The 13714-nt window shown below is 43.3% G+C and overlaps 1 protein-coding gene across 1 annotated transcript in view; it reads right to left on the reverse strand.

Moving 5' to 3' along the window:
- Nucleotides 1-5272: 5272 nt before the first annotated feature.
- Nucleotides 5273-13714, reverse strand: part of pigt (phosphatidylinositol glycan anchor biosynthesis, class T) — a 35210-nt gene continuing 26768 nt past the window's right edge. The window contains exon 13 of the mRNA XM_059981181.1: nucleotides 5273-6921. Coding sequence (XP_059837164.1) covers nucleotides 6672-6921 — 250 coding nt within the window. The 3' untranslated portion in view covers nucleotides 5273-6671. The remainder of the gene's footprint in view (nucleotides 6922-13714) is intronic.

A 13714-nucleotide genomic window follows, 5' to 3' on the forward strand; every position in this document is an offset into this window, starting at 1 on the left:
GGACAATTCAATGGCAAGTGAGAAAAGACTTGAAAAGCACCCTCTTCCCCATGGCAGAATCCAATGAGTGTGAGTGATAAAGATGAGGCTAACACATTCAAAACAATGTTTGCCCAGAACTGTCGATTGTGCGGTCTGTCTTGGCTTTCTCCTGAGGTCCCTGCCATTACTAAAACCATTTAGCACCCAGTGCAACTCACCACACGTGATATTCACAAATGGCTGGGAGCACTGCATAAATCAAAGGCTATGAGGCTAGAAAACAAACTGTAATGAAGATTGGTACTCCAAAACAAGCTACTCTTCAGGGATGCCTAGTTTTTTTTTTGTTAGGACCCCTTGGCTCCAGACTTTATCTCACAGACCATAGAGCTGAATTTCAGAGAGGAGGTGAAATAGATCATAGAATAGTACAGCAGAGTATAGTACCTGTATTTTAACTCACAATGTTGTGCCAACCTCTTAACCTACTGCACAATCAACCTCACACTTCCCTCCTGCACAGCCCATATCCTCCATTTTTCTTCTGGGTAGCTCTCCCCACAAGGAGTCATCATTTAACCCTGAATGACTATTGCTCAGAAGTCTGCCTAAACAAGTCTACACTTGGAGATACTCCACCTTGTATATGTGTGATAAAGAACAGAAGTTGATTGATGCATGGTGTTAATCGTAGATGGAATGATCAGCTCTCGAACCACTGGAGAAACCTGAAGTGACAGAAACTTTGATAGTTCAAAGATCTATTGAAAACTCATGACATTTTGCCATGCATCTTCTTGAACTTACAAAGACTGAGAAGGTGAATATGAGGGGCTTTGCACAAGGGAGATTTGTAAACAGACATCATGATATGGACCTTGCTGATGGAGAAAGCATCACAATATTATAAATGTTATAGGAGCATGCTGAAGCTGCATTGATTGAAGGATTATTACAGTATGTGACCAGATTGGTCATATTGAAAGCGAACTGAAAAGGAAGGTTAGATGAAAACAATTTATTGGATAATCGCTCTTCCAGAGAACTGTCCTATGATTTGCTTTGCTTCACCTTGTTAATGCTCCTCACTTGGTCCAGAAAAAAAATCCTTCAAAACCCCTTTAAACAAAGAAGCACACAAGTAGCAAAATAGTGCTCTGGGCTTGCTGATGGACCCTGCCCAATCTATTCAGAAAATATTAACATTCTCTCTGAAGTAGTTAACTCCATTTTTACATCCCACTCGGGAGGCTTAAACCAATAATCCATGGTACATTGCAGTACAAGTGACAGTAGAGTGCTGTCATTTGGATAGTGTTCATCTGTGAATGAGGATGGATATGAAAGGTTTCATCACCATGATAAATTGGAGCTTTCCTTTGTGTCTGGAATTATCTCTTCATGGACATCATTAAAGGATCTGGTCACACTGCTGATTGTGGAATCTTCTTATGAACAAGCAAGCTGCAGTTCCACTATTACAAGTGACCATTCCTCAAGTTTCATTTGGAAGGCTTGAAATTATGACTAAGCTTTCTCATTTTCAACTCTCCTCTGCAGCTAAGTACCATGCCTATTTCAGCATTCAAGAGTTGGGGAAGTACATGGATGAGAGAGGTCTGGAGGGCTATGGTCCAAGTTTGGATCCATAGGACAAGGCAGAATAGTTTGAAACAGACTAAACAGGCTAAAGGGCCAGTTTCAGTGTTGTGGTGTATTGGTGGATGAATAAATCTTGGTCAGGGCTCTAGAAAATTTGTTTGCCACCAGACCTCATATGTCCACAGAGAAACTCAGTCTAAGATCTCATCCATAAGAGAGTATGTTGAGCCATGGAGACCACAAATAACAGTGCACTTACCAGCATGGCTATTTCCCTTAATTATCTATGCTACCTCAAACCACTGTACTGATTCAAGTGAAAGAGAGCCATCACTGATGTGCTTTGAAGAATATATGGCCACAATATCTGAGAAACCTCTTCCTAATCCCTTGACTTACTTAACTTTTATAGCCATGGAGGAACCTTCATAAATCCCCACAGCCCCCAATGACCCTGTTATTTCTGTCTCCGAGTCCAATGTGAGAGCATCCTTCAGGAGGGTGAACCCACAGAAAGGATTTGGCCTGCCGGGGTACCTGGCCAATTACTAAAGACCTGTGCTAATCAACTAGCTGGAATGTCCACTGATATCCTTACAATTTCACTTCAGCAATCTGAGGTACACACCTACTTCAAAAAGGCTTCAATTATACCAGTGCCTAATAAAGAGCATGGTAATCTGCTTCAATGACTATCATCCAGTAGCACTTACATCCACTGTGATGATTTGTTTGGCGAGGACGGTGATGAACATCAATTCCTGCTTGAGAAGTGACTTGGATCTGCTCCAATTAGCCTTCCGCCACAACAGACACCATTTTGTTGGCTTCTCATTCAACTCTGGAGCATTTGGACAGCAAAGGTGCATCAGCTCAGCATTCAATACTATCATTCCCTCAAAACTAGTCAATAAGCTTCAAGACGTTGGCCTCAATACCTCCTTTCAATAGGATCCTCAATTTCAGACCTGTCAGTTTGGATTGGCAATATCTCCTCCACAGTCTCCATCAGAACAGGTGCACCACAAGGCTGTGTGCTTAGTCCCCTGCTCTACTCACTCTATACCAATGACTGTGAAGCTAAGCTCAGCTGCAATGCCATATTTAAGTTTGATGATGACAGGCAGCATTGTCACTGGCCAAATCAAAGGTGGTGATAAATCAGGATATAGGAGGGAGACTGAAAATCTGGCTGAGTGGTGCCACAACAACAATCATTCACTCAATGTCAGCAAGACCAAAGAGCTATTAATTGACTTCGGGAGGAGGAAACCAAAGTTCTCAATGGGGGATCAGAGGGGCTGAGTCAGCAACTTCAAATTCCTCCGTTTTATCACTTCCACAGGATCTGTCCTGCCATTATGAAGAAAGTACAGTAGCACTTACTTAAAAGTTTACATTCAGCATGACATCTAAAATCTTGACAAGCTTCTATAGATGTGTAGTTGCGAGTATAGTGACTGGATGCATCATGGCCTGGTGTAGAATCACCAATGCCCTTGAATGGAAAAGTCTACAAAAGATGGTAGTTATGGCCCATGGGTCATGGGTAAATCCCTCCCCACACTAAGTACCATTGCAGGGGAGCATCATTCATCAAGGACCCTCACCACCCACTGCTGCCTTCAGGAAGGTATAGGAGCCTCTGGGCCCACACCAACAGATTCAGGAAGTTATTACTCTTTAACCATCAGGCTCTTGAACCACCAAAGGGGATAACTTCATTCACCCCATCACTGAACTGTTCCCATGACCTCACTTTCAAGGACTCTTCATCTCATGTTCTCTATTTACAGTGCATTTATTATTGTTTAATTCTTTTCTTTTGAATTAGCAGTTTGTCGTCTTTCAGACATTGGTTTTCTGTCCTGTTGGGCGTGGTCTTTCATTGATTATATTGTTTCTTGGATTTAGAGTAGGCCTGCAAGAAAACTGATCTTGGGGTTGTATATGGTGACATACATGTACTTTGATAATAAATTTACTTTGAACTTTTAGATCCTTCTTGACTAAGCTTTTAATCAAAAGCCAGTTCATGCACATCACCCTCTCCTATACAACTACTATCCAAAAAGGCTCATGGATATATTGGCACAGAGATAGTCACCGGCCCCAATCAGCTGCTTCTATTGATTCCCTCCTGTTTTCCATCAACTGAATGCTTCTGGCTGCTTTAGTCCTGAAATGTTCCTCTAGATTCAACCCATCTCCTATCTAGCCTTTTCGAACAAATCTTGCCTGCACCTTCTCTCTCCTGTCTAAAGTCCTTAAAATTGTTACCTCCTCTCAAATCCATCCCCATCTTTCCACTTGAAATTGATCAGGCCTCTATTCCCCTCTCAGCAATGCAACACCATGCTCTTTACCATGGTAATCTACGACCTTGACTATATTAAAATATTCCAAATTTTCGCAGAGATGGGCAACAAATTCAATCACTTCATCCTACATTATTCAGATGGCTTGGTTCTGTTCACATTTATTCAATTGTAGTTGAGAATTACTTCTGATTATCTCATATTCCTTACATCCCAAGCTACCCAAGAATCTGTAATTAACCACAGATGTTATAGAAAAAAAGCTGTTTCTAGTCTACATATTCTTCTTGGCATAGTATGTTTAGCCAGATCTAGTTCTCATTATGTACTGACAGCCCTCAGCTATACCCTCGTCTCAGGTTTGCCCTATTGTTTATGACATCCAACTAAACACTAGGAAGACCAAAGCCTTAAGAATCCTTGGCATCATACAACAGATTCTTCTCTCTTGTCACCTTTCAGATTCAGGAAAATGGTTGAAGCCAAGTTAGCTTGAAATCTTTGCATTGTGTATGATCCATGCAAGTTTTAATTCATGTAACCATTCCCAGGCAAAGTGTACTAATTTTCACCTCATATTATCATCCAGTCATCCCTTGCTGTAGCTCAGTTGCAGCTGAAACCTCATCCATACTTAACTGCCTGCTGTACTCCAATACTCTCCTGACCAGCCTATATAAACTTCACTTCCTTCCCTATTTAAGCTCTGCTTGCAAAGGTTGGTCCAAGTCTTATTTGTCCACCATACTTGTACTGGTGCCCACACTGAACACTTCTTAAAATTCTCTTGCTTCTTTCCAATTGTTTCTGCAATCTTGCAACAACACCCATCTCTGCAGCCTCTTGCTCAGATCAAGCCTTCCAGATCTTTGGGTTTATCAAATTCAGGCTTTTTGCACTCAGTTTCCATTGCTCCTTTATCAGTGACTATTTGAGCTGCTTTGATACCAAGCTCTGTAATTCCCATTTTCAAACTCTGGCTTGCCTTTAAGATACCTTAAAAAATCTACCTCTTTGACCAAGATCTTGATTATTTACACTAACAGCTGTGGCTCAGTGTCAAATTTTGTTTAATAATACCCCTAAACATCTTGCAATATTTAATTTTGTTAAAAGGTACTATATAAAAGCATAAAAGTTGTTGTCTAGTGGATTCCTGGAAGGGCTGCCTTTTAAAAAAATCAATTCCAATTTTTGCTTAGTTATCACAACAACTGACGCTCATTTAGGAAATGATTCACTTCAAATTCTGAATCCCAGTGGGAAACATTTATCCATTTGGCTTCCTTCAATTTGTGTATCAAATGCATGCTGTGCTGGTTGTAATTTTAAAGTTGACATTCCTAGCAAAAGTAACACTCAGTCTGAAACACAGTTAGGCCCAGGAAGAGCAGACAATATTTTATTTAGTAGATGAATGCAGAGGAGAGTTTTAGGGGTGCAAACATAGCTCTTTACAGCAATTCAGTATCTTCAATCCCATTATTCACTGCAGACAAAAGATATTTGGTGACAATTGTAGATATTCTATCCATAACTCCAATCATTGCAACAACCTTTCCTGTGAAATTGCAACATCACTCAACGTTCACTGTCTCTTAAACATAATACTGCAATTACTCCATAAGATTAGAAGTGAGGACAAAATTTCTCACTATAATTGGATCTAGAAATGAAGAATTAGTTTCTCATAACCAGTGGAGTACTTCCTAAACAGAGAAAAAAAATTGTTTACAGGAAACTCTAATGTACAGCAAGGAGAATTAACTCATTTACAGGGACTGGTGGGCTAATGCTGAACATAGAGAAAGATCATACACAAGTTAGTTAATGCCATGGAAAGACTGTAATCAGGGTTTTAAAGCTCACAAGCTACAGAAAATTGAAGAAAACACATGTGAAGTTCAAGGCAGAGTTCACAGAAAAGAGTGGGGAAACATCATAACCCATGTAAATTGTACTTTAAAAGTGTGAGACAGCCTCTATAAAATCAGCCCATTTAAACCATTGCAAATCTTTCCAAGAGCTTGTTATCAGTGAAAAAATAAAATCCAAGCTTTGCACAGTACCATTCACTCCTTCCTTTTTGTTAATCCCACTGGAATGAGGCTATTTGTAAATGTTATTAGGAGTTAAATGCCTGTTGCAAGCTCCATTGTCTTGAGGCTTGTACTTGCAATGTGACTGACAAATGATCTCTCAAAAGATGTCTGTTGCTAGCTGCCAAGGTGTCAATGCAAACCAGAGTATAGATTATAGTACAAAATGGGGCTCTCTGCCATAAAGCACAGCACAGCACCCCAGGCTGTGGATAATAAGTAACTAAATGATAAGATTATTCCCTTCTCACCAACCCCATCCTTTTCAGTTTGCAGTGTTCATTTATAAAAATCAGCCTCAAGATGTAGAAGCTGGTGTGTACAGATCTGAGTTTCTAGCAAAGACACCAGATATAACTATTTAAAATGCATAGACACCACAGATTGTAGTTTATCAATTTTGCTGAATGGTTTCCTCTTCCCTCTACTGCATACTGCAACAAAAAGCAGCTCAATGCACACCTCCCACTCCCAACAAATCATTCATGGTGCCTGACCTGGTGAAAACAGCAGGTGCACAGCACAATGTTTTCCAGTACCCAATTCATTTCAACTGAACAGCATGTGAAACCACTGCAACACAGATTTTAAAATGTGAAATACAGATAACTCAACTCAGGGCAGTTGCTGACTTTGATATCAGTGCTTTTCCCGGCCCCACTTGGCAACTTCAGATGGGTGGAACGCCACGCAGCCTACGGATTACATTAGCAATCTTCTTTGCCACCCCACCAGTGGGCTCGGCGATTTGGAATGTCCTTGTGAGCAAGTTGTAGAAGGAGCCATAACCAACTGCAATCACAGTACAAGTCAGGCAGATGACATTATAGGGCATGCTGAAATCAGGCGTGGGTAAATTCACCAGCAAGGCTTCAGTGTAGAGCCTGACAAAGTAAACCGAGGGATCGATGAGTGGAAACCTGCAACAAAATGCATACATAACTGGTTACAAAGTAGATTCTGCACCTCTTCAACAAACTAAATGCCATTCTACATTATTTCCAGCTGAAGTTGCTGCACTCTTTAAGCAAAGTTATTTAGCTCCTAGTCTCCTTTGATATTTATTGGTATCATTGTGACCCAATTTCATGTTCTACAAATTTCTAGCATTATATGCATGGAGATGAATTTCCTAATTTCACTCTTGAAAGGCTTGGCTTTAAACTTCAGAAATGCCCCGCAACTAAATACAAGTATCATTGCTTTTGCATAATCTCCTTAGTATCTTATAAACTTCAACAAGTCACCTTTAATTTTCTAAATTTCTGGGAACATTATCAAGTTTTTAACTTAACATTTTGGAGTTCAGGTGTCATTTTAATAAATGTATAATGTACTCCTTCCAAGAATAAAACAAATTTTCCATAATGGTAAGGTGCCCACAACTGAATACAATACCTTAATAAAGCACTCTAGCTACAGCAGGACTTAAAACCTCAGGTTATAATCCAAACTATTACTTTAGTCAGAGGGTGGTAAATCTGTGGAATTTGTTGCTACAAGCGGCTGTGGAGGCCCAGTCATTGGGTGTATTTAGACAATAGGTGCAGGAATAGGCCATTTGGCCCTTCAAGCCAGCACCACCATTCAATGTGATCATGGCTGATCATCCACAATCAGCACCCCATTCCTGCCTTCTCCCCATATCCCTTGACTCCACCATCTTTAAGAGCTCTATCTTACTCTTTCTTGAAAGCATCCAGAGAATTGGCTTCCATTGCCTTCTGAGGCAGAGCATTCCATAGATCCACAACTCTCTGGGTGAAAAAGTTCTTCATCAACTCTGTTCTAAATGGCCTACCCCTTATTCTTAAACTGTGGCCTCTAGTTCTGGACTGCTCCAACACCAGGAACATGTTTCCTGCCTCTAGCGTGTCCAATCCCTTAATAATCTTATATGTTTCAATCAGATCCCCTCTCATCCTTCTAAATTCCAGTGTATACAAGCCCAGTCGCTCCAATCTTTCAACATATGACAGTCCCACCATCCTGGGAATCAACCTCGTGAACCTACACTGCACTCCCTCAATAACAAGAATGTCCTTCCTCAAATTTGGAGACCACAACTGAACACAATACTCCAGGTGTGGTCTCACCACCTGTACAACTGCAGAAGGACCTCTTTGCTCCTATACTCAACCCCCCTTGTTATGAAGGCCAACATGTCATTAGCTTTCTTCACTGCCTGCTGTACCTGCATGCTTACTTTCAGTGACTGATGAACAAGGACACCTAGATCTCATTGTACTTCCCCTTTTCCTAACTTGACACCATTCAGATAGAAATCTGCCTTCCTGTTCTTGCCACCAAAGTGGATAACCTCACATTTATCCACATTAAACTGCATCTGCCATGCATCTGCCCACTCACCCAACCTGTCCAAGTCACCCTGCATTCTCCTAACATCCTCCTCATATTTCACACTGCCACCCAGCTTTGTGTCATCTGCAAATTTGTTAATGTTACTCTTAATCCCTTCATCTAAATCATTAATATAGTAAATAGCTGCGGTCTCAGTAGTCACAGCCTGCCATTCTGAAAAGAACCCATTAATCCCTACTCTTTGTTTCCTGTCTGCCAACCAATTTTCTATCCATGTTAGTACCCTACCCCTATTTATGGCAGAGATAGATAGGTTCTTGATTAGCCAGGACATCAAAGGGTATGGGGTAAAAGCAGGGGAGTGGGGAGGACTGGATGAAGTGGATCAGCCCATGATTGAATGGTGGAGCAGACTCAATGGGTCAAATGGCCTACTTCTGCTCCTAAATCTTATGGTCTTATGGACTAAGTTTCTATTAAGTTACTTTCTATACCTGACGATGATGCTGATAGTTGATACCTACGTACCACGTCTTTTGCAATCTCTACTGCATTCAGTTTTTCACCATTTTGAAGTACTTTAATACATTGCTTTTGGATCCACAGAGATGACTTCTACTTTGCTAATGTTGCATTTACTCCAGTTTTGTCTATTCAATTCATTGATTAATAGTGCTTTGAAATTTAATGCTTCCAATTATAAATTTTAAAAAGCCAACCAATTTTGTGTCCTTGATAAACTGGAATAAGTGGCTTTTAATCCTATCATTTTAGTCATTTATAAATTCAGTGAATTGCTGAGCCTCCCTAATAGGAACTGTTGGTCACTGCCTGACTACTAGAGGATGTCCAAATCAACCTAATCATCTCTTTGGTAAATGGCATTCTTATACTTTAACAGCACAACCTGTTTCTAGGGATTAGGTTTCCATGCCTGTACATTATGGAATACAAGTCAAATGCAGTACATCTGACCTCTTGTTACAGTCCACATTCACTGTCAAGGTTAGGGGCAAATCTTCCACCTATCCATGATCACACGCTTTCTTCCATAGTGACAGTGGGAGCAGTTTTCTCCAGCAGAAGTGGCTTACTACACTCACAGAATGGATTTGACAGCTGCTAAGATCCCAGCCTCAAGTCCATCAGTAATTAAAGCTGTCACTGACACCAAATGTTCATCAACATTCACAAATATTCAAAAACCCAGAAATTATTAAACATTTCAAATTTAAACACAATTAAACTTCATTAAATGTGTTAAGTCATATAATAGGTCTACAAAAAGAGATACTACAGTTACTGGAATCTGGAGCAAAAACTGCTGGAGGAACTCAAGTGGGTCAGCGGCACCTGTGGGGGAAATGGACAGTCAATATTTCAGGTTGAAACTCTTCATCTTGACTGAAATATGGAGAAGAGGTAGCCAGTATAAAGAGATGAACAGAAGGGATGGAGCCAAACCTGGCAACCAATAATCAAATATAGATGAGGAGGGGTGATATGTAGATGGAGGGGGGAAGTCTGGAGGTAGTGACAGAGCTGTGAGTTGGAGGCAACAAAGGCCTGTATATGATGGAACTCTGAAGCTACACACTTCCCCTAACATTCAGTGTCACTCAGTTTCTAACACTGTAGCCACACAGGAAGAAGCCGATATGCTATCTGGACTATGATGGCTCCCAAAGAACAGTAGCATTGGAACAGTAGAGTAAAGCAGGCCCTTCAGCCCACAATGTCTGTGCTGACCATGATGCCAAATGAACCCAATTCCATCTGCCTGAATATGACCCTTCTCTCTCCAAGCTCATGAGGCTGTCTAAGTGCCTCTTCAACATCACGATCAAGTCAGCTTCCACTACCGTGCCTCACAGTACATTCCAGGCACCTACAACTCAATGTAAAAAATAACTCATGCCACACATCTCCCTTAAACTCCCCCCCCACCTTGAGAATGTGGAGAGGGTAAGGGGTAAGTGTAGCAAAGTATGCGTACAGGACTAGGGACAGGGTATGTCATTGGGGAAGTGTAGGAGGACGGGAACAGGTAACTAAAATAGAGTACCAAACAGACATGGCAACCACAAGGAAAGGGGAACCTTGCCACCGCAAGGCAATGTGTCTGGCAAAGTAACTGAGCTGTATACCTATTTTGAGTGTTTTGCTTGCGTCCTTACTTATTCCAAGTATTTCATTTGTGTCTATACTTATTCCAAGTATTCTATGCAATAGCCAATCAATCGATGAATTTGAATCGGTAATCATATTTGCGAAAGTAGTGCCCCATTTTTGGGTATAAGTATGACCTCTGTGAACCAACAAATTGGGAGTTGGCTACCTTACGCCTGAAGTGCGTGTGGCTGCGAACTCCTCTCTGAATAAAAACCGCTTCAGAGGTAATTTTGTGTCTCTGGTGTTTTTTCCTCAACTGAGCAGGTTAATAATTTCAGGTTGACAATTTGGCGAGCCAGCCAGGAGCCAAACAGTTGGCAGTTCAGGGTCCGGCGTAAGAGATCGGCAGGCAGGTACGAGCGGGTTGAGACGGAAGGGCCCTCCGAGAGATTTTTCTCAGTTTTTCTCTCTCTCTCTCTCTGACTCCCCATTCCGACCCCTTCGGTTCCGGCTGACCATCCTACGGCCTCCACGGACAAAACAGAGAACCTCAGTTGGGAGACACAGATAACAGGTAAGAATTGCATAGAGTTTGGGGTTCGAGTCCCCTGGTTTAGGAAACGGGGTTAGAATCCCTGCATAAAGTTTGGGGTTCGAGTCCCCTGGTTTGGGAAGTGGGGTTAGAGTCCCTGCATAGAGTTTGGGGTTCGAGCCCCCTGGTTTAGGAAGTGGGGTTCGAGTCCCCTGGTTTAGGAAGCGGGGTTAGAGTCCCTGCATAGAGTTTGGGGTTCGAGTCCCCTGGTTTAGGAAGCGGGGTTAGAGTCCCTGCATAGAGTTTGGGATTCGAGTCCCCTGGTTTAGGAAGCGGGGTTAGAGTCCCTGCATAGAGTTTGGGATTCGAGTCCCCTGGTTTAGGAAGCGGGGTTAGAGTCCCTGCATAGAGTTTGGGGTTCGAGTCCCCTGGTTTAGGAAGTGGGGTTAGAGTCCCTGCATAGAGTTTGGGATTCGAGTCCCCTGGTTTAGGAAGCGGGGTTAGAGTCCCTGCATAGAGTTTGGGGTTCGAGTCCCCTGGTTTAGGAAGTGGGGTTAGAGTCCCTGCATAAAGTTTGGGGTTCGAGTCCCCTGGTTTAGGAAGTGGGGTTAGAGTCCCTGCATAGAGTTTGGGATTCGAGTCCCCTGGTTTAGGAAGCGGGGTTAGAGTCCCTGCATAGAGTTTGGGGTTCGAGTCCCCTGGTTTAGGAAGCGGGGTTAGAGTCCCTGCATAGAGTTTGGGGTTCGAGTCCCCTGGTTTAGGAAGCGGGGTTAGAGTCCCTGCATAGAGTTTGGGGTTCGAGTCCCCTGGTTTAGGAAGTGGGGTTAGAGTCCCTGCAGAGTTTGGGGTTCGAGTCCCCTGGTTTAGGAAGTGGGGTTAGAGTCCCTGCATGGGGTATGGGGTTAGAAGCTCCGGAGCAATACATCCTCAAGTTGATTAAGGTCTGGTTCCAACATCTAACAGAAACCACATCCTGCCTTAGACTGGTTGTTAAGAGCAGAAATCTGCCACGCGAAGGTCAGGAAAATGAAGTGGATGTTGAGAGTAAGTTACCAAAATGGGCCAGACTCTGGATAAATCAGAACCAAATACACCATTATGGAAAATGTGTAAAGAATTCCCTGAAAACGAGACAGATTTACGGAGACTGAGTGCGCGGATGAATAAGAAGCTGGGGAATGAATTTTGGCCATTAGGGGGAACCTGGGATCTTGAGAAGTGTAAGCAAGCAGAGGGACAGGTGTGGTGCCAGAATGTCTCACAGAAATGGAAAGACCTAATTATGCATTGGCATACCGTGGGCAGCAGACTTAATAAGTGTTCCCGCCAGACCTCCTGGGAGGTGAATGCAAAAATAGAAAGATACCCATCAATGATAGTGATGGAAAACCCAGCAGCTGGCCAGTACCGAAGGCCTTACATGAAATCTATGATGAGCAGTGTAGGATTGATGACCATAATGTAAAACTTGGTGATAAAAGGCCGGCATTGGATATGACTGGGCTGCAGACCCTATTTCACCCTAATGAGGACACTGAGGAGGAGGAGGAGCAGCAGGTCCCTTAGCCTGCGGGGGCTGCAAATCCCGTCCTGCCTGTACCTTCAGAACCTTCCGCTCCCCCTGTGCCCTTGACCCATGATCATCCCCCCCCCCCATGCACTCCCGACCCTAAGCCCATGGTTCACCGACCCTATTGCAGCCCATACCCGAGCTAAAACCAGGAAAGGGGACACACAAGGTACTAAACCTGCGACCCCTAAGAACCGTATGGCTCATAAATGGACTACAAGACAGAACCTCTATGTGAGTGATGGCCCTTTGATAGACCCAAGGGAACGAGTTTGACCCTGACTCAGAACTTACCACCTCCTGTGATGATACTGACCCCGAGGATAATCCTGACGCGGCCCTTGCTTGAAAGTACCTTGATTGGCCCTACCCCACTAAATATCCAGGTAGACCCAAGCCCCCACCGACAGATGCCAATGCGACAGGTCTCCAACCCTCGTCACAATCAAGCCCAGCCTGAGGATGCTGTGCAAAATCCCTTGACTGTTCCTGTGTATACCCCCTGGAAGCCCATTGAAATGCTGGTAGTGATGCAGAGCGCCCCGGACCGAAAGCAGAAGCCGGAGGAATTTATCGAATATTTGCTGAGTACTATTAAAATCTACAGGGTGACCCCATGGGATATTTTTAGTTTCCCTGCATCAACCGGTGATGGTTTACTCTTCCCATGCGGTAACTGCCCTTCTAACCACGCACCAAACTCAGCATCTCACTCAGGCGCCACTCAGCCTCTACGAGATTGCTCTTCTCCATAATCTGTTGCTAACATTCGCCTATTGCACCAGACTTAACTCTGCTACCTTTGTAGAACACCCGCCCGCCATTCTATACAAGCCTCCCCACTCCTGCGTCAAGCGAAATCACTTCCTCATTTCCCCACGGCCAGACCTCCAGGACATTGAGTTCGACAATCTGGACCTGATACTTTTTGTGGATGGCTCGTCCTCTGTCTCCCCAGATGGTAGCCGGCAATCAGGCTATGCCGTCGTGACCCCACAAACCACCTTGGAGGCGGACCCACCAGTCTCGGCCCAACAGGCTGAACTTTTCGCTCTCACTCGCGCATGCATCCTCACCTCGGGTCAGATAGCCATTATTTACACAGATTCACGCTACGCATTTGGGGTCACTCACGATTTTGGTACATTCTGGGCGCAGCGGGGTTTCCAAACGTCGG

Source organism: Hypanus sabinus, chromosome 9 (assembly GCF_030144855.1).
Source record: "Hypanus sabinus isolate sHypSab1 chromosome 9, sHypSab1.hap1, whole genome shotgun sequence".
Classification (NCBI taxonomy): Eukaryota; Metazoa; Chordata; class Chondrichthyes; order Myliobatiformes; family Dasyatidae; genus Hypanus; species Hypanus sabinus.